This window comes from Selaginella moellendorffii, unplaced genomic scaffold (genome assembly GCF_000143415.4).
Source record: "Selaginella moellendorffii unplaced genomic scaffold, v1.0 SELMOscaffold_5, whole genome shotgun sequence".
NCBI classification, from domain to species: domain Eukaryota; kingdom Viridiplantae; phylum Streptophyta; class Lycopodiopsida; order Selaginellales; family Selaginellaceae; genus Selaginella; species Selaginella moellendorffii.
Window position 1 is genome coordinate 58,080 of NW_003314266.1, and position 18,513 is coordinate 76,592.

The window sequence follows — 18,513 nt, forward strand, 5'->3', positions numbered from 1 at the left end:
CCCAGTGTAGACCCTTTGATCTCTAAAGTCCGCTGCTTTGCAAATGCCCTTGCTCACCAGCAAATCCGCCACCCTCTCCTTGTCCGAGCTAGGTAGCGATGGAAACACTCTTTCTAAAAGTTGGCGCACCGGTGTGACCTTTGGAATGCGTTTGCGCTGGAGAGCCTCCCACATCTCCCTCGTCGCCATAAGCCAATCGCGCTAGAAATCGTGTTTAGCCAAAAGCTAACCTAGGATTGAACCCAAGACCTCTCCACAGAGTTATATAGTTTGTACGGCCATTTTCTCCGTACCCCATAGTCTTTGTGCAAGGTTTTACAGCGCGCAATGGAGGCGCTCCAAGGCGCAGCGATCGGGAATGCGTTGCCGCTCGGCGATCCTTCACTCTCAGAAATCCAGGTACTGGATCGCCTTAGGTTTCTCTTTGCCCTGTGCTCAGCTTGGATCCGACCGCTAGAAAATGGAGAGCGAGAGGAGATTGTGCGGCATTTGCGACGCCATTGTCGTGGAAAGGGGTTTGCTCGACTGCTGCGACCATATGTGAGTGCCGGTTTCTAAGCTTGCGACTTTAACTCTTCTTCTTCTTCGTCTTCTTCTTCCAGGTTTTGTTTCTCGTGTATCGAGGACTGGGCTACCGTGACGAATCTATGTCCAATGTGCAAGGCACAGTTCAAGTTCTTGACGTTCTTGGCGACTGTAAGTCTTGTTTTTTTTTTTCTTCTTGCTTTTCTCGCCGCAGCTATCTAACTAGAGCTCATGCTTAGAAATGTCAAGAATGACGAAGCGATTCAAGGAAGGAATGAGAATTCTTTCGTTGAAACAAGGTACTGGATCGATCGACCTCGCATACTGTGTGTGCTGCTCCTGATCATCGTGCTGTAGGGTGGCTGAAGAAGCCTTCTCTTATTTTATTGATGAGGAGGTACCTTGTTCTTGGGTTTGGAGTGTTAAGATTGACACGGCTGATTCTTCCAGGCTATCGCGTGCCTTGATGGCGATGACTGCAAGCTCCGCATGCAAGCACTTCAAACAGCGTTCGTGGATACATCCGTGGCTTGTGATAAATGCGATCGCTGGTATGAAAGTCTCTGTTACTACCTAGCTGCTTTAATAATCTCGCTCGTGAAATCTTCAGGTACCATGCTTGCTGTGTTGGCTTTGATCCTGGGAAACCAAACGAGCGAACCTGGCTCTGTCCAAGGTACAATATCTGGGTTTGGACTGGTTGCTGATTGCGTCGCCAGGTGTGCTCTCCCTAACGAAGCCGTGGCTGACGAGCAAAAGGAAACTGTTACGGAGAAAAGTGCTAAACATGAAGAGGTTGCTGCGTCGATGAGCTTCGCTTTCATGGAAACAGGAGAGTCGGCTATTGTGATATCCATGGTTGGCGGGAAGGAAGGCAATGCGCAAGCGGAGCCTAGTAGTTTACCACCTTCGTCATCGCTTCCAGAGCCCCAGGAACACACAAGCCTTGACAAGCTTCTTGAAGATTTGGGCAAGCAAAATGCATCTGTTCATAACGACGAAGAGGGGCAAGAGCTTGAGGAGTTCGAAGAGGAACAAGAGTTTAAGCACGACGAGAAAGACGTAGAAGAGGAGTTTGGAAACTTCGGAGAGGAACAGCAGCTGGAAGATTTCGGTTTTGAAGATGCTGAGGAAGAGCAAGAGCTGGACTTTGTGGAAGAGCAACAACAGGGACAGGAGGTAGAAGATTCTGAACAGAGAGACGAAGAACCTTGTCAAGATTTTCAGGTGGAGCCTCAGGTTTCGATTGACAGAGAAGACGTCGGACAGGAGTTGGCTGGGCCAGCCACGGACTTTGTTCCATCCGAGACTCTTCAAAACGTGACATCAGAAGCCGACGTCGAGATGAAAATCGAAGAACTCGTCAGTGATGATGACTCCGACGTTAAACTCAGGTAAGAACTATTTTTTCATTCACAAACTTTGACACTGAAGGACGTACAGGCATCAGGTTGTCAAAGGTCGCGCTGTAGCGGAGGATTCTTCAGAAAAGCAAAACCAGACAGATGGGAAAGGCGTGAGAACCAGAATTATAATGAGGAGGGATGTAGACGACCAATCTCTTGCTGAAAAAATTCGCCGGCAAGTTGTAGAAGCGGCTGGTGGCGATGGAGCACAAGTATCCAACGAAAATCTATTGGCTGCTTACAAGGCAGCAATCGTCAAACGGGATGGACCAAAGCAGAAAAAGGCGGTCGACACTGCCAGGAAAAACTTGAAGAGAAAGCTATATGGTGGTATACGTGGTCGCCAGGTTTATGATAGGGACTGGGACGTCGCATTTTGGAGGGACAAGGTCCTGGGTGACAAGCGAAGAAAACCGGAACAAGAAGAGGCAGAGAACACCGAGTCTACTCCTCAGCAACCTGATTCGATACTTGACAGGCTCTGCTTTGCCGACTGCTCATTGCTTCCGAAGAAGGAGGGCTTCCGGCCTCCGCCAGTGACCGAAGACAAGCCAAGGCCGAAGCCGACCTTACACCAAGCTTCCAAAACGTTGGAAGTGAAAACTGAGGTGCCGGCCGATGGAAATGCTGAGAAGGACAAGAAACAATGGGCGCTTGAGCTTTTGGCGAGGAAGAACAAGCAGCAAGTCCGGTCCACTCATGATACATTGAAGGGAAACTTCGTGCATCTGGTAAAAAAATCTAAATGAGACTCTTTGATGTTCTAACGTGTGTTCTCTGGCAGCCAAAACTTCCTATCGACATGAGACCATCTATAGAGCCTAATCCTCGAAGCAAAATTCCGAGTGCTGTTAGACAGGTGAGGTCCCCTACTCTTCTTTTCTCTAAAACATTTTCCCGTTATTTTCAGATTCAGCTGAACCGGTTAACGGACCACTACTTGAAGAAGGTCAAGATTGGAAGAAATCAAGCTTCCGAGGATGCAGTGAACGCTGCGCTTTCGAAGGAAGCTGAGATCTTTTTAAGATCGAACAGTAAAGGCGTCTATGTCAATCTCTGTGCAAGGGCTTTGGCTCAAGGAGACGCTCCACCAGCTAAGGCCAACGTCGAGACGAACAAGGATGTTGTTGCTGAAGCCTTGGTGGCGGCCGGTTTGGTTTCAGATTCTCCTCCCGGAAGTCCTCTCCCTCAAGAAGAAGCGGCTGCTCAACCGGCTGCTCAACCGGCTGCTGATGTTATTGAAGCTCCAGAGGCACAAGAACCATCTCGGGGTACCGAGGTTTTAACGAATCCAGGGTCGGGGAAGCAGGGAATAACTGCGTTACTCGAGCATCTCAGGAAAGAAGAGGAACCAGAATTACCGGGACTGGAACCAGTTTGTACTCCTTCAGGTAAACTCTTGGCTCGAAGTTGTGCAATTTACTCAAGCATGATTCGCAGAATCCAAACAAGAACAAGCGGATGTCAAAAGCGAAAGCTTACACGTTCCGGAAGGTGGCTCAAATGCAGCTGACGAAAGTGACTCAAATGCAACGGATGCTACTGTGTCTGCGAAACAGGAAGATACTACAGCTCTGACAAACGAAGAAACAGTCAAAGAAAAGGAGGAGGAGAAACAGAAGCCGTGCAAAGTTGCAGGTAATCGTGTTGAATCGTATGCTTTCTTTAATACCTCGTCAACATTGCAGATAGCGAAAAAGATATTGAGAAGACCGTTGATCACAAGGAAGGTGTCAAGAACCAAGAAAATGCGAAAGTTGAGGCCATAAAACCCGAGCAAGACCCTACAGCCACCAAAGCTCACGTGGACAGGCGCACGGACAGAAGCTCGAGAAAACACCCGAGGGATCCCGCCAGGCCGGACAGGCATGCGGCGAGGAAGAAGGAGAAAGTCGGCCCCGAGGACCCGATGAGCGACGAAAAATTCTCGGAGCTGGACAGCCGCATCGACCGAGTCAGGAACAGCATCGCGCAGCAGTTCGGCGAGAACAGCGACATCGCCCAACAGATACGTGAGAGCTCCGGGAGCCAAGCTCCAAAGCCTCGAAAGCCAACGCCGGATCATCCTCGAAAGCACCAGAGATCGTCTCCATCCGTGCAAGAACAGGTTTTTTCGTGCATTTTTCTTTGGTTTTTCGTGCTTGTGTTTTGATCGTTTGTTGGCGTGATCATCAGGTGGAAATGTATGTCAAGGAACACATAAGACCACTGTACAAGAGTGGTGTGATCATGGCCGAGCAATACCAGTGGACTGTGAGCAAGACTACTGCCAAAGTTATGCAGCATCACAAGGACGCTCCCTCGGCGGAATTTCTCATAAGCGAAGGCGGAAGAGTGAAAAAATTGGCCGAGCAATACTTGCAAAGGTTTGCGCAAGAGAAGAAGGAATCAAAGTAATAAAAAAAGTATCGTCTTTTTGGCCACGTTGAAGATACGTTCCTCGTGACAATATAGACGTGGCAGGATCGACTTGCATAGGTTAGGGTTTATCTTTGTTTGGAGGGGAAGAATCGATCGATCGATAGCGGAGATTTGCGAAGGTAATTTCTTGCATCGCGCTTCGCGATTTGTGAGTGATCGGTGCTCTCTCTCACAGCATGGCGGCGTCTTTGATTGCATGCGTTCCAGTGACGATCCCACGGCAATGTAGCGGATTTGGCAGCAGCTCCTCCTCCCTGGCAGCGTCGCCGCGCAATTGCAGCGTGAGATGTCGCGCTTCCTCGGAGAATGGATCCCACTTCGCCCAATTTCTCAACCTAGATGCTTTCGACAACGCTCTCCAGGTAAGATTTTGGGCTTTGCTGGGATGTTCTTAACTGTTCTTCCGTGGTTTCCAAGGTTTTCCGCGATGAATCGAAGGGAATAGTTTGCTATCGGACCCCGACTGGAGAGATCACTTGCGAAGGCATCGACGAGGGTCCTCACTTCGAGCCTGCTGCCGACAATCAAAAGGGGTAAGGAAGGATCCTTTTTCTTGTCTTCCTTTCGTGTTCTTGGGATAGTTTTCATGGTTTTTCTCTTTGTTTCCGCAGACTTTTCCTTTCGCAGCTACTGTTTGTCAAAGGCGCTGAAGAACCACTCGTGAATGTACGATTTTTCTTGATTTTTTGTTGCTGTGATGAATCGAATCTAACACTTTGGATGATAGGGAGCTGGAATTTAAGTAAAGGACTATAGCGATGATATTGTTTCGTTAAAGTATGACTAAAGGATCACACCAGAGCGTGTTATGTTTCAAAGCAAAGCCTAAATGTGACGGGGGGAACCATGTAAATTCTCATACCCTATCAATCTTTGTTGATATCACTCGATTATTAAATTACTGGAAAGATCCAACGGCCTGGATCGCGACTCGTTTGTGCGGTCCAGATCGTTTAGAACTTTAGCCGGCTTGGCCACGTGAAGGGCAGTCAGTTAGTTACTAGCGCCATCGCTCAAGAACCCTACCGCGCCCTCTCAGCGAAGCTGATGAGGGAATGGCGCCTCATGCCGCCGTGAGGGCGCCAAAGGAGCAATCGATCGGCATCGATCCATTCCGGTAATCAAAATTTGGCATCGCAATGCCGGATCCAAGGAAGCTGCCTTGGTGATCTTCCCCTAGGGTTCTACGCATCGCGGGGGATGAGAATCACGATCTCGGTAAGCAAAATCTGGATTTCTTTTGTTCTTCGTCGATTCTCATCGAAGCCTTCGCTCCAGAGCGAAGAGATGAGGTGTGGAGCGTGAGATTTCGACTTGGCATTTGTTGATAGATCATGGGAAGGTATCAGAGTCCGCTAGTGAAACACGATCTTTCCCGGCTGGAGGACCCCGAGAGCCGGCACATCGCTCTCACGTCGCTCAAGAACTGCGTCAAGCAACTGGAAGCCGAGTGCCTCCCATTCTTCCTCGACCAGATCAGCGAAGCTCATCACGATATCTCTCGCCCCTACGTTATCTCCCTCTACGAGGACATAGCACGGACACACCAAACGCTGCTGGTACCTTACATTCCTCGAATCATGGAGGCACTGATCACTGCTCTCTCTGAAAGTGGCAGCTCGCTCCACGTCCACCGCGCGTGTGCCAAGGTGGTGGCCGCGCTCGCAAAGTTTTGCATCGATCTGGAGAGGTTGACGCATCAGGCCAAGGAGGTTCTACGCTTGCTCTGCGAGCCACTGCTGTGCGTGCTCGTCGGGAAGTTCGAGCCAGTCTCCGCCGGTGCCGCGGTGAGCCTCCAAGCTCTGGTGGAGTTCGAGAACTGGATCCACGCTCCAAAAGAGCTTGTCAACGAGGTGTGCTTCAGGGTGACGGCAGCTATGTCCGGGAAGTCGGCTCCGACGGTGGCTCACTTGCATCTGGCCTGCGCGGTTGCGAAGGTGAACAGGGAAGTCTTCGAGAGCTATGGACTGGAGCTCATGAATGCGGCAAAGTACATACTCCAAACAGCTGGTTCTTGGACTTTGAGAGTGGCCGCCGCAGAGCTCTTGAATCTGGTGCTGAGCATGGTGGACGGGATAGTTTTGTCGACAGAGATAGCATCTGTGATCGACGTTCTAGAGAGGTACCGGCTGGACAGGATGCCAAAGGTGAGGTCTGCGGTGGCCGAAGCGTTAAGGACGGCTAAGTCATGCTACTACAACGGCGGACGAGCGACGACGAAAATGATATTCTCTGTTGGAGTTGAGACAAAAAGGCGGCAAGAACTTCACGACGCGGGGATTCGATCGATACTGCTCCCTTCTTTTCACAACGAGTTTGGGAAGCGGGATGCTGGATTGAGAAGGGCTGTGGCTCCAAAGTTTGATCGCGGGGGTGGCGGCGGTGAGGAGGTTGGAGGATACGACTTTGTGATAGTGGAAGACTACGGGGAACCGTGCCAGCAGTATGGAAGACGGAGCGGGAAGGGAGCTGGAAGACGTTTTGGAAACAGAGCTGGGAAAGTTAAGAGCGAGCCCCGGGTGAGACACACAGTTTCAGCAGAACCAGGAGGATATGTTATACAGGAATGGATCAAGGTCGATGATCATGAACGGTTCCCTCATCCTCATTGTGGAGTGCTGGCTGGCATTGACGAAGGGGAGGAGTACGAGGAGGAGCCGACTTACGTGAGAGAATCCATGTACAACAAGCAGTTCTATTCGCCGTCGAGCGAGAGGCATGTCGTGATCTTTGACGAAGATCAAGTGGTTACGGACACATGCAAGCGTCTGATCGAGGTTTGTGCGTTTTCTTTTGTTTTTGTTTTTTCTTAATCGCATTTGCTTTCCAGAATTCTGAGGCACCGTCAACTTTCACTGGTCTCTCAGCTCCAGAACCCGTGCCGTCCACTTCGGAGCCAGGCAGTATTGAGCATCCAAGTAGCAGTAACTTGATCCAAGATTCTGAGCAGGAAGAATGGAGCGTGCGAGACAATCCTATCGCCGCGAAATCCGACGAAGGTAGAAGTCCCTACGAGAGATCTATCACACCTCCAGCGAGGCTGGACGCTGCTCGTTCTCCAGAGGCACAGGAAGTTATCATAAGCAACGCTGTGGTAGAAGAAATTTTCGAGCCAACACCTTTGCGTTGCGATGAAGAACAAATCCTCCAGCAAGAAGTAGCAGCGTTGGCTGGCATCGGTGACACGCGCAACAAGGAAAACAGGGACTCAGCTGAACTAAACGACTGCAGCTTGAATTCTCCGGAACAGACAGAGCTCAAAAGCGAGAACGTCACCGAAGAAATGGTGGACACATTCCGGCGGTCATGGGAAGTTCTCGAGACGAATGACAAGCATGAAGTTAGCATGGGGGTTGTGGAGGACGACAAGGTGGTGACGAAAGTTTACTCTAGCAGGAAGCAGCAGCTGGTGAATGCTCTCACCGCATCGTTCACAGGCGGACTTTGGCAAGAACACCACCAAAGAGAAGGCTGGCACAGGAAGCTCCAGAGTGGAGTGGAGAGAGTGCTCGGGGGGTCCGTCTGTGCGGCACTGGCGATCCCAGCAGCTATGGCTTTGATCAAGTGCTTGGAACCAAACTTTGGAGGCCGAGAGATGGTGCCAACGTGAAAATGGAAGAGTTCGCTACGATCGAGCTAGAATCGGTCGGACTAAGCTTTTGGAGCGATCGAGAAGAAAAGCGATTTAAGTTTCGCTGTGGCGAAACGCTGGTGCCACTTGATCGAGACGAGGAGGTAATTTTTTAATTTTTTTCTCTTCCATCGCCATCGCCATCGCAATCCTGTGTAAGCTCGCTCAACTAAAAAACCCAGTGAGTGGAATATGCCCTGGCCGCCACGTGGCGTCCTATTATATTCCCCTTGTAAATTAAAAGCAATCACTTGGGACGCAAAAAAGCGGAAGGAGGAGGGTAGTGATCTTTTTGTGGTGATACAGATCTCCTTTGTTAGGGCATAGATCGCCGAGGCTTTAGGGTTTGAGCGGCAAGGGCGAGGGAGATGAAGATTTCCGTCAAGACGCTCAAGGGCAACCACTTCGATCTCGATGTGCAGCCGGCGGACACGGTAAGCGCGCTCGCGAATTCGCTGCTCTGCCCGGCGCTTTCTCGCTTTTCGCCCCCTCGCGCAGCTGGGGTTCTTGGATTGCTCGAAACTTAGGGTTTTTGGCACAGGTGATTGCCGTGAAGAAACAGATTGAGGACCTCCAAGGCAAAGAGAGCTTCCCGTGCGCGCAACAGCTCCTGATTCACCAGGGCAAGGTTCTCAAGGATGAGACCACCATGGACGAGAACAAAGTCTCGGAGAACGGTTTCCTGGTAGTTATGCTCACCAAGGTATGTGCTGCGTGGTTTGTTGCTGTGATGGAGCTGTATCTAACGTTTTGTTTGGTTTCCTCAGAGTAAAACCGCTGCCCCTACCTCGTCTGGTGCCACTCCAAGTAGCACTCCGCAAGCTGCTCCAGCGACCGTGACGACCACGCCATCTCCGGCACCCCCGGCTCCAGCTCCGAGTCCCGCAGCTCCGGCATCGCCCGCTGCTCCAGCTCCAGTTCCAGCTCCAGCTCCAGCCCCAGCACCAGCTCCAGCTCCGGCTCCGGCTGTTACGCAGTAAGTAAATTCTCTTTGCTTCATCTCTTCTGGTGCTCACTGTCACTGGTTTTTCTTCGCAGGCCTCCAGCAGCAACTAGCGATGTCTATGGACAGGCTGCCTCGAATCTCGTTGCCGGCACCGGGCTCGAGCAAACTATCCAACAGCTGGTAGACATGGGTGGTGGAAGCTGGGACAGGGATAGCTGCGTCCGCGCTCTTCGTGCTGCTTACAACAATCCCGAGAGAGCTGTGGAGTACTTGTACTCGGTAAGCTGCCTGGGATTTGAGTAGCTTACTTTGTTCTCTCGCTATAGGGGATTCCAGACGTGGCTGATGCTCCTCCCGTTGCACGGGCCCCTCCTGCTGCTCCTGCTGCTGCCACTGCTCCCCCGACGGCAGCACCGACCGGTGGAGTGCCTGCTCCTGCGGCGACTGGTGGTCCTAACGCAGTTCCGTTGGATCTCTTTCCACAAGTACGTACTCGTTTGGTACTTTTGACATTTTCTTATTCTTTCCAACACCCTAGGGGATGCCTGGGCTAGCTCCGGCGGGTGGAGGCGGAAATGGGGCACTGGATTTTCTACGGAACAATGCACAGGTGAAGACGATGAGTTTTTTGGACTGTTATGAAGTTCCCTTTGTGTGCAGTTCCAAGCTTTGAGAACCATGGTGCAACAAAATCCCCAGCTGTTGCAGGTAAATTCTCGTGCCTCCCATGCCCGCTCTAACGGTGAGCTGTGCAGCCCATGCTCCAAGAACTGGGCAGACAAAACCCCCAGCTACTGCGCCTCATCAATGAAAACCACGTTGAGTTTCTTCGCCTGATAAGCGAAGCTGGGGGAGAGAACCCCGAAGCTGGGTACGTTTATCTTTTCGCCATGGATTGCTTTGCTTCAACTTTGTGGTGTGGTGAATCCAGTGACTTGCTTGGACAACTAGCGGGAGCCATGCCGCAGTCGATCAGCGTCACGCCGGAAGAGAGAGAAGCGATTGAAAGGGTACGGAAGAAAACGCTTCGTGACTTTGGCGATGTAATGACTGTGGCTTTTGCTCGTTCTTCTTCCGTGCAGTTAGAAGCGATGGGCTTTGATCGGGCGTCTGTAATTGAAGCGTTCTTGGCTTGCGACAAAAACGAGCAATTGGCCGCCAACTATCTACTGGAGCATTCAGGGGACTATGAGGATTAGAAGTGAAACAAATTCTTTGCTGTGCATGAACGAAGGACGGTTTATTGAAAAAGGAATGTGCGTTTTTATGGAGAGAAGCATAACTAAGTTGGGTTTTTCTTTTTCTTTTGCTGCATCTAATATGTTAATACTGCAAAGCGATAATCTTTGATCTCGACAATTTTTAGCATTCTTTTTAGCATGGATTATCTTAGATCTTAAACTTCTAACCCGGTGTATCTTAGACCTCCAGCAAAGTTTTTCTAGCATGATCCGGGATTATCGAGCAAAGGTTTTCTAGCATGAATTATCTTCCTGAGACAGTTCTCCAAACATGTCTAGCGTGGATTATCGAGCAAACAAAATCCAAAAGTTTCTAGCATGGATTATCTTAGATGTCGAGCAAAGTTCTCTCTAGCATGGAAGAGCCTTAGGTGGTGGAAGAAAGGATGTCTGCGCGACCTCCCACCATTCTCTCGGCTTGGAGTCCGCGCTCGCCGGTTCTAACACGGATCACATCCGCGACTGGGATCACTGCAAGCACACGCGGTTCTTGTTGGATTCCAAGTCCAGAGGTTCTCGTCTTGCTTACCAAAAATCTTGCCGTCCCCGATCTCTCCAGTTCTCGCTTCTTCCAGAACCGTGTCGATCACAAGCTCCACCTGGATTTCCATGCAGAGATGAAACAAAAGTTTGTAAAGCAGCGAAGAAACCGACCTGATCCGCCGACACCACAATCTCCATTTTGATCTTTGTCACGAACTTGTCTTCCGAGAACTCGGAGCCTGTCAAGCCTCTCACGAGTTACAATCCTGGAAGCTTTTGTTCTTCAGAGGGAAAAGGGAAAGAAAACGCACCGGCATGTCGTTCGAGAGCTCCACCTTGAGCGCCTAAACCACGAACATCGCTCACAGTTACTCCCCGAATTCCAGCTCTCAGCAATGCCTGATTGAAAGATCACAAAGCTTGAATAAAAAAAAACTTGCATCCCTGAGAGTTCTTACCCCTGATACTTGGGATAGTCTCCACGGTCTAGAAAAAAAAAGAGACAAGCAAAGAAATTCAAACCAAACGCACGAATGCCATACCTTACAATAGCCTCTACCTTGTAAAAGTCGGCTCTAGGGCGATACTCTGCGAGAGAGAGGAAGAGAAAAGATTTCGAGCTCTAGACTGATCCAGAGCAGCAAATCGAAGAAGAATCTCCAGTCTTACCAGGTGTGCCATCGCTACTCATGGCTCGAACACCTACATTTGATCGTCGGATCCACAGCTCAGCCCCAGACGAAGAGGATCGCAACGCCAAGCGCGATCGCGGCGATGCTAAACGGGAGTGACATAGCTGCTGGCGATGCAAGGGATGGATCGAGGGGGCGCAAGCAACAGCGGCCACTTCCATTCCTCGTCAAGGGCGAAAAGGCTTCGAACCAGGGACCTTTTGGTAATCTCTTAGAATATTCTACGTACAGCTAGGGCAGCTTATAAAGGGAGACCTCTTAGCGAAGGTTTAGGGTTTATCGATTGGTATGGGGCGACGCTACATCACCGAAGGGGCGACGAGAGCGAGCTCGCACTGCGATAGCGGCGAGCGACGAATAATGAAGAGGAGCAGGGATTCAAGCGTGGATGATAAGAAAGCCCTAAGAAAGGTACCTAGAGATCACTGCTCTTTGTCTTAGTTCTTTTCCTTCCGGGTATTCAATCTGTGCTTTCAGGTAGCTAAGAAGATGAAAGCAGTCTCGGGCTACAGCAATCCCTTCGACTTGACTGAATTGTGAGTAGTTTCTTCTGCGTTCTTGGCAAGGTTTCTAGGTAGAGCTAATCCTTGTTTTCCAGGTTTGTGTGGAGGAAGAAGATCAAACGCGACTTTGCGAAGAAAACACTGAAGGTGGAAGTTGAGAGGCAGGAGGAGCGAATGGTAAGTTAGGGTTTCCTTTTCCATCGTTTCTTTTGTTGCTCGGTTTTGCTCATGTTCTTGTGTTTTCAGAAGGAAGCCGAGATGGAAACCGAGAAATGGGAAGAACGAGCTATGGAGAAAGAAGAGGAAGAGAAAGCAAGGGAGCGAGAGAACGACCGGGAAGACGAGGTATGATATACATGTGTTTTTGAGTATCCTTTGGCAAACTCTAACGCGTGAACGCAATGCAGTGTCTCTACATGAGAGTCACGACGACTGATCTTCTATCCAGGCTCGTCGGCCTGAGGATGGCCGAGCCTTCCCACATCTTCAAGGGCCTTGGCGTGAAAGCAATGGAGGAGCTACTTGGCAAATTTCGCTTGCATTTGGAGGCGAACAAGAAAAATACCGAGCTCTGGGAGGCCATGACGGTTGTCTGCGACTCAGAGCTAGCAGAAGCACGAAAGATAGAGGCTGGAGCTCGCGGTGGAGTGGACCATTTGGTGCTTGACAATGCTGGACTCCATACTAGCAATGTGAACACTTCCCTCATAAACATGAGCTCTCGTCAACTCCAGGAAGAGCAAGAAAATATTGAAGAAAAACTAAGATCTGGATCAGCCAAGAACGTCGAGTTCTGGAAGAGAGTGCGCGTCTTCAAAGCCAAGGTAAGCAAAAACGTCTTGTGCTTTGCTTCACGATTTAAGTTCTGACATAGTGCAAACTTACAGGCACGGCTCCGAGAAATAGCCATGGATCTTCTAGCGCAGCAGCACCACGAGATTTCAGGCGAGAAGGTTATAGAGGAAGCGATGCCTGAGCCGATTCCTCGTCAAGCGGTTCGAGGAGTGTCTGGCGCCAGCAGAGGGAAACACTAGAGCATTCAATCGATTGAAACGGCTCAAGCAAGAGAATCAATTTTTCTATATGTAAAATGATTTTAGTCAAATTGGCCGTGAGATTTTGCAGTTTACTGCCTCTTTTTTATGCAAAATTGGACATTTGTTTCTTCTTGCATTGTTTTCTATCGCTGGAAGACGAGACTTTCACGCAATTGACACCAGAAGAGTGCTGAAGAAACGAAGTCTTAGCTAGAGCACAAAAAAATAAATAGAAAGATGTACAAGCTTATGTAGAGATAAAGTGCCTCACAACAAAAGCTTGAAGAGAGATCTTCGTAGAAAGGGATGTAATCGAACATCGGTGGCCATCGCAAACGCCTCTTGTTCCTCTGGACGGAAAGCTGGATCATCAGGAACCTACTTGGGTAGAAGTCCAAGCATTTCTAAAGGGATGACGGCGTCCTCTTGCTCCTCGTCAAGGCCGTCGTTCTCATCAGGACAGGAATTCAAAGCCGGACGTCTAAAACTTGGAATTTCTCGAGGTTGAGCTCGTGGTGTTTATCCGTCCTGATCATGAATGCCTGAGCAACAAAAAATTGAGGCACGAACAAGTAAAATTCAAAGCTTGCTAGGTTCTTGGATGCTGGGAAAGCTCATGAAAAACTCCACGATGCACATGGACTCTTGGCCAACTTTGAAAAAACTTAAAACACTTTAACTGTGGCATTAAAGAAAAGGAGATTTTTGTTTATTGATAAAAATATTTTACTTACAACCTTTTGGCAACCTCCTATAAAAATGAGGTAGCACAGAGTTAGGGTTTATCGATTGATATGGGAGGTTGCGTTGATCTTGACGAGCGACGTAGAAGGAAGAGAGGCAGGGTGAGTCAATACACCGAGGAGGAGATTCACCATTATCTTGTGAAGAAAGCCCAAAGAAAGGTACCTAGAGATCACTGGTTTTTGTTTTAGTCCGTTACTAAATCCTGTGTTTTCAGGCAGCCAAGGTAGCTAAGAAGCTGAAACCACAGTTGGTCTCGGGCTATTCAGACGACAGCAATCCTTTCGGAGACTCCAACTTGACTGAGAAGTGAGTAGTTTCTTTTGCGGTTTTGGCGAGGTTTCTAGAGCTAATCCTCGGTTTCTAGGTTTGTGTGGCGGAAGAAGATCGAACGCGACATTGCGAGTAAGACTCTGAACTTGAAAGATATCTCCGTGAAAGCTGAAAGGGTGCGCCAGGAGGAACAGATGGTAAGTTAGAATCTCTTCTTTAGATCGTTTGTTTGTTGCTCGGTTTTGCTCATGTTCTTGTGTTTCCAGAAGGAAATCGAGAAGGTTAAGAAGAAACGGGAAGAGAGAGCCATGGAGAAAGCAAAGAACGAGGAAGAGAAAGCCATGCTAGCAAGAGAAAGAGCAAGGGCAGAGTTCCAAGACTGGGAGAAAAAGGAAGAAGAGGTATGATATAGATGTCCTTTTGCGTATCCTTTTGCAAGTTCTAATTACGCGTCAATGCACTGCAGTTTCTTTTCCACCAACGGCAAGTCCGTGCCGAGATACGCATCAAGGAGGGCCGAGCCACGAAGATTGATCTTCTATCCAAGCTCGACGACTTGAGGATGGCCGAGCCTTACCACATCTTCAAGGGCCTTAGCGTGAAAGAAATGGAGAAGCTACATGAAGAACTTCGCTTGCATTTGGAGCTGGACAGGAAAAATACCGAGTTCTGGGAGGCCATGACGGTTGTCTGCGACTCAGAGCTAGCAGAAAGACGAAAGAGAGAAGCTGGAGCTTGCGGTGGAGAGGATAATTTGGTGCTCGACGATGCTGGACTCCATACCAGCATTGATCTAGACGTAAACACTCTCCTCCAAAACATGACCTCGAGTCAACTCCAGGAAGAGCAAGCAAAGATAGAAGAAAAATTAAGATCTGGATCAGCCAAGATCGTCGAGTTCTGGGAGTCCGTCCTAAAGAGAGTGCACGTCTTCAAAGCCAAGGTAAGCCATCTTGTGCTTTGTTTCGCGATTTAAGTTCTGACATATCGATGCAAACGTGCAGGCACGGCTCCGAGAAATAGCCATGGATCTAGCGCAGCAGCACCACGAGATTTCAAGCGAGAAAGTAGAGGAAGCGATGGCTCCTCGCTCTCCTGAGCCGATTCCTCGTCAAGCGGTTCGAGGAGATGGGATTCCAGAGTTTGAGAGAGCAGAGCTGGGAAAGGTAGAAGACGGCCATGCTGAGTTTGGCTCCGGGGCGGAAGTCAGTGTGGAATCTGATCACGTAAACCTGTGGCGTGACAAGTACAGCCCACGAAAGCCTAAGTACTTGAACAGGGTCCATACGGGATACGAGTGGAACAAGTACAATCAAACGCACTACGATCACGATTCTCCGCCACCAAAAACTGTCCAGGGATACAAGTTCAACATCTTCTACCCCGATTTGATCGACTGCACGAAGGCACCAACGTTTGCCATCGAGAGAGACGGGATCAGTGGCGATACTGCCATCATCAGATTCACTGCGGGTGCTCCATACGAAGATATTGTAAGTGTTTGATGTTTTCTCTTCGTTGTGCTCTTTGTTTTCCATTCTAACTTGTGTGCTACAGGCGTTTCGCATCGTCAACAAGGAGTGGGAGCGCTCCCCCAAGAACGGATTCAAGTGTACATTTGAGCGAGGTATCCTCTGCGTTTACTTCAATTTCAAGCGATATCGCTACAGGAGATGATGGAAGGCTGATTTTGTAAAAAGTGTCCAGCGCTATCAAATTTGTGTAACGAAACCAATCTATGAAGTCCTATCCTCCCTGTATGATCCTTGTCAAGTCCCTTTTTGGACTTTACATTGACTGGCATTGTCTTTACATGAGCTCAATGAAGCATAGCTTAGACCATCACGGCTAAAACGAATCAATCCTCGAAGTATGATCCCTGTTGGCTCCACTCCGGCGACGAATCCGACCAGCAGCGAGGAGCGTAACCCCAGTTGGAGTAAATCCATCTCTCCGCCAGCCTCAGGACCCCGCTCGAATCCAGCACCCGGTTCCAAATCCCCGACACGATGCAGTAGTTCCCATCGAAAGGCTCCCGGTGGTGCTTGCCGTGCATTCTCGTCGACACGAGCACCCCAAGATCCTGGAGCGCCCTCACAGCTCCTGGAAGTTGGCTGCGCCGGGTGTGAGCCCACGAGTGGAACTGCTGGCTGAAGACCACGCATCCCAGGAAAACTCCCAGGAACGCATCCACGGGGCCACTGCCGGGAGTCGCCACCAAAACCGGGACGAGAAAGATCGTTGCCGGACGAGCCAGCGAGTGGATGTTGTTGGAGAAGTCGCGCTTGGTGATCGTCCAGGGACGCTTGTGGTGCCCCTGGAACGCGTCGATCTGGGGGCCGAAGAGTGGAGTCTTGTCGTCGCCGTAGTTGTCGATCCCCCAGTGGTAGATGCCGGTGGCCAAGTCGGCTAGAACGTAGGCGGACAGGATGGCGAGTGCCGAGAGACCTGCGTCGGAGCTTGTCTCGATGCCAGCCGCGGACTTTGCTAGCATTCCCAGCAGCGAGGAGCATCCGGCAAACACCCATAGCCTGTGCTCCATCGTCGAGCTCAAACTAGTATCACTGCTTCCCATGTCTTTGATCCTCGCAGCATTCTCCTTGTCCCAGGAAATGGTCTCGTCGCGGAGAACTTGGAGCACTGGAGGAGGAGCATCTCCCAACGCTTCTTCACGAGCTTGTGGAACTCTGGATGATCCCTGGAGCCTCGCAAGTTCTTCACGTGTGACTTTGAGTGATCCCTCAGTGTCGGTGTCCTTGACACAGATCTGGCAAGTCACCGCCTGCTGCCTGTAAAATCCCGATCGTCCCAAAGAGTAGTACCTTGTTGCAAGCTTTCCAGAGTAAGATGTGCTTCTCCATCCAGTGAGAACTTCCATATCTCTTGCACTGCGTCCCAAAGTTCTCTGGTTCTTCGCAGCTCTCCCTTTTGTATCGTCATACTTGTGTATCAAATTCGTCATCGCAGTGGCGCTTTTTCCACCTCAAAAGCTCATGGCCGACGGTGGCGCTCGCTCCACGCTAGAATGTTCGCATACTCTTTATCCCCGGATATCCTCGCTGGCTTTGGACCACGTATTAGTCGCGGAGTTTAGCTGTAAAAACCGGGAAGCTTTCCTCCTCGGACCTGGAAACTTTGGCCGTTTTAGAAGCATAATTCGCTGGCTTCGACCGTGCCTTCTCGCATCGTCCCTGCGGAGCTTGCGGGTTCCTGTTTTCTTTCATCTGGCCCTTGCGGATACCGGTGGTCGCGTCCATTTTTACTTGCCTGTTCTTCTCGCCAAGAACAGGCCTGCTCGCAGTAGCTTGTTTCTTCGATGGAGCATTCCTGTCTGGAGCCTTGGTGGATCTTAAGCTTTTCGCCCAGTCGAAAGTTTTCCCCCAGAAGCGTGGTGACAGTCGCAAAGTTTTTAGTTGCTCTTCCAGGCGCACAGGTTTTTCCGCTCCTATGAATTGCGTTTTAGTCACACCTTCCTTTTGTCTCGACTTAGTTGGGACTTTCTTCTCATCGCCACGGCGAGTATTGTCACTCGACTTCACGAGCTTTTTCTCCCTCGGGACGTTGTCTCTGGATTTTTCCGGATTGGAGCGTGCCAATCGCGTCCCTCCTACGTTCTCCTTTTGCAAGATCCTGACTCGTTGCTGAAAGTTCTTTTCGTTGGATGGCTTCTTACGGGAGACATTCTCTGCTGCAAAGCTTTTCTTCGACAAAGGGTCGCTTAGTGCCATCTTTTTCTCTTCACGCTCGCATTGTAAGTCGGCCAGCTTCTTTGACAACGCCGCGATCCCACTTTGCAGCTCTTCCTCGAGCCTACGATCGTTCTCATCTTCCAGCTCCGCCTGGACGATCGTTTCTAGCAGCTCTCCTTCAATGTTACGATCCGGACCATGAATCCAGCATTCATCGAGACTTCTTTCCACACCACGTTGCAATGTAGCTGGCGTGGCCAAAGAACAAGCCTCTCTAAAAGCTGGATCATCGCTGAGAACTTTCCTCGTGGAAGTTAAGAACCCAAAAGACGCAGCACCGATCACGCCAACATTGACAGCGAACTTCCCAGTGGACGAGAAATTCTTCGCTGCGGAGCTCCATGATCCCTTCAATCCAGGCCGCCGCTCGCTGGAGCTAGAGCTACTGCCAATGGTCTCGGACCGATAGGCCGCATTGCTCCAAACCACAGCACACTCGCTGTGGAGGGCCGTGGTGGAAGAAGAATCATCAGGGCGCTGAGAAGCCGACGAAGAGGGATCGCCTGCCAGGCCAAGGCACCACTAAGTCTTTCCGCTCGCTCAATCGAAGATTACCTGAGGGAAAGTCCTTGCACTGCAATGGCGGCGATCTGGCCGCCCTGCGATTGCAAGAGAGCTTGGATTCGACCGCTCGCTTCTTCGTCTCCCTCGCCCGCCCGGTGCTCCACATTTGCTACGCTGCCTAGAACCCTAACGAGATTTTAGCCGATCAAATAAACCCTTCGTTTGCTCCGTTTGCTAGTTAAACGACATACTCTGTCATTTTCTCCATGTAAATATATACGTGTCCACTCAGCGTCCACATGAATCTCTTGCCACCTTGGATTAGACTCCAGGCTGGCTATCTACATCCCATGGCCCC

General features: G+C 50.2%; 8 protein-coding genes across 12 annotated transcripts; 5 read left to right on the forward strand and 3 right to left on the reverse strand.

The window, feature by feature from the left end:
- Positions 1-307: 307 nt before the first annotated feature.
- On the forward strand, positions 308-4,358 carry LOC9659624 (uncharacterized protein At4g10930). 4 transcript variants are annotated; one of them, XM_024669432.1, is made up of 14 exons: positions 308-399; positions 458-540; positions 603-696; positions 775-824; positions 883-922; positions 976-1,076; positions 1,136-1,201; positions 1,245-1,919; positions 1,969-2,662; positions 2,716-2,790; positions 2,842-3,322; positions 3,372-3,569; positions 3,620-4,038; positions 4,107-4,358. In XM_024669432.1, exons 1-14 carry the CDS (start codon positions 328-330, stop codon positions 4,326-4,328), a joined length of 3,270 nt encoding a protein of 1,089 aa, XP_024525200.1. In that variant the 5' UTR covers positions 308-327; the 3' UTR covers positions 4,329-4,358. The 4 variants fall into 4 exon arrangements, with proteins under 4 accessions (XP_024525200.1, XP_024525202.1, XP_024525203.1 ...); XM_024669434.1 differs by lacking the exon at positions 308-399 and having other exon boundaries at positions 518-540; positions 894-922; XM_024669435.1 differs by lacking the exon at positions 308-399 and having other exon boundaries at positions 519-540; positions 765-824.
- Positions 4,358-8,112, forward strand: LOC112344552. Its single transcript, XM_024669436.1, has 7 exons — positions 4,358-4,471; positions 4,528-4,714; positions 4,770-4,885; positions 4,964-5,018; positions 5,080-5,570; positions 5,631-7,129; positions 7,183-8,112. Exons 6-7 carry the CDS (start codon positions 5,687-5,689, stop codon positions 7,960-7,962), a joined length of 2,223 nt encoding a protein of 740 aa, XP_024525204.1. The 5' UTR covers positions 4,358-4,471; positions 4,528-4,714; positions 4,770-4,885; positions 4,964-5,018; positions 5,080-5,570; positions 5,631-5,686; the 3' UTR covers positions 7,963-8,112.
- A 114-nt stretch (positions 8,113-8,226) lies between these two features.
- On the forward strand, positions 8,227-10,288 carry LOC9655005 (ubiquitin receptor RAD23d). 2 transcript variants are annotated; one of them, XM_024669439.1, is made up of 10 exons: positions 8,229-8,417; positions 8,525-8,686; positions 8,751-8,959; positions 9,022-9,208; positions 9,256-9,414; positions 9,468-9,539; positions 9,590-9,637; positions 9,685-9,800; positions 9,861-9,939; positions 10,012-10,288. In XM_024669439.1, exons 1-10 carry the CDS (start codon positions 8,352-8,354, stop codon positions 10,126-10,128), a joined length of 1,215 nt encoding a protein of 404 aa, XP_024525207.1. In that variant the 5' UTR covers positions 8,229-8,351; the 3' UTR covers positions 10,129-10,288. The 2 variants fall into 2 exon arrangements, with proteins under 2 accessions (XP_024525205.1, XP_024525207.1); XM_024669437.1 differs by having other exon boundaries at positions 8,227-8,417; positions 9,685-9,939.
- A 98-nt stretch (positions 10,289-10,386) lies between these two features.
- LOC9655006 (nitrogen regulatory protein P-II homolog) lies at positions 10,387-11,562 on the reverse strand. Its single transcript, XM_002964985.2, has 7 exons — positions 11,323-11,562; positions 11,196-11,241; positions 11,112-11,139; positions 10,965-11,052; positions 10,825-10,892; positions 10,700-10,769; positions 10,387-10,641 (listed from the first exon to the last, which is right to left on the reverse strand). Exons 1-7 carry the CDS (start codon positions 11,504-11,506, stop codon positions 10,538-10,540), a joined length of 588 nt encoding a protein of 195 aa, XP_002965031.2. The 5' UTR covers positions 11,507-11,562; the 3' UTR covers positions 10,387-10,537.
- Positions 11,558-13,021, forward strand: LOC112344553 (cactin-like). Its single transcript, XM_024669440.1, has 6 exons — positions 11,558-11,756; positions 11,823-11,881; positions 11,944-12,025; positions 12,095-12,193; positions 12,256-12,672; positions 12,736-13,021. Exons 1-6 carry the CDS (start codon positions 11,634-11,636, stop codon positions 12,880-12,882), a joined length of 927 nt encoding a protein of 308 aa, XP_024525208.1. The 5' UTR covers positions 11,558-11,633; the 3' UTR covers positions 12,883-13,021.
- A 658-nt stretch (positions 13,022-13,679) lies between these two features.
- On the forward strand, positions 13,680-15,632 carry LOC9659625 (cactin). Its single transcript, XM_024669659.1, has 7 exons — positions 13,680-13,790; positions 13,847-13,938; positions 13,997-14,099; positions 14,169-14,303; positions 14,369-14,845; positions 14,907-15,395; positions 15,460-15,632. The coding sequence occupies exons 1-7, from the start codon at positions 13,680-13,682 to the stop codon at positions 15,577-15,579; spliced, it is 1,527 nt and encodes a 508-aa protein (XP_024525427.1). The 3' UTR covers positions 15,580-15,632.
- A 33-nt stretch (positions 15,633-15,665) lies between these two features.
- Positions 15,666-16,962, reverse strand: LOC9655007 (fatty acid desaturase 4-like 2, chloroplastic). The gene has a single exon (XM_002964986.2). The coding sequence runs from the start codon at positions 16,862-16,864 to the stop codon at positions 15,761-15,763; it is 1,104 nt and encodes a 367-aa protein (XP_002965032.2). The 5' UTR covers positions 16,865-16,962; the 3' UTR covers positions 15,666-15,760.
- On the reverse strand, positions 16,955-18,341 carry LOC112344668. Its single transcript, XM_024669888.1, has 2 exons — positions 18,207-18,341; positions 16,955-18,154 (listed from the first exon to the last, which is right to left on the reverse strand). Exons 1-2 carry the CDS (start codon positions 18,319-18,321, stop codon positions 16,980-16,982), a joined length of 1,290 nt encoding a protein of 429 aa, XP_024525656.1. The 5' UTR covers positions 18,322-18,341; the 3' UTR covers positions 16,955-16,979.
- Between the last annotated feature and the right edge of the window lie 172 nt (positions 18,342-18,513).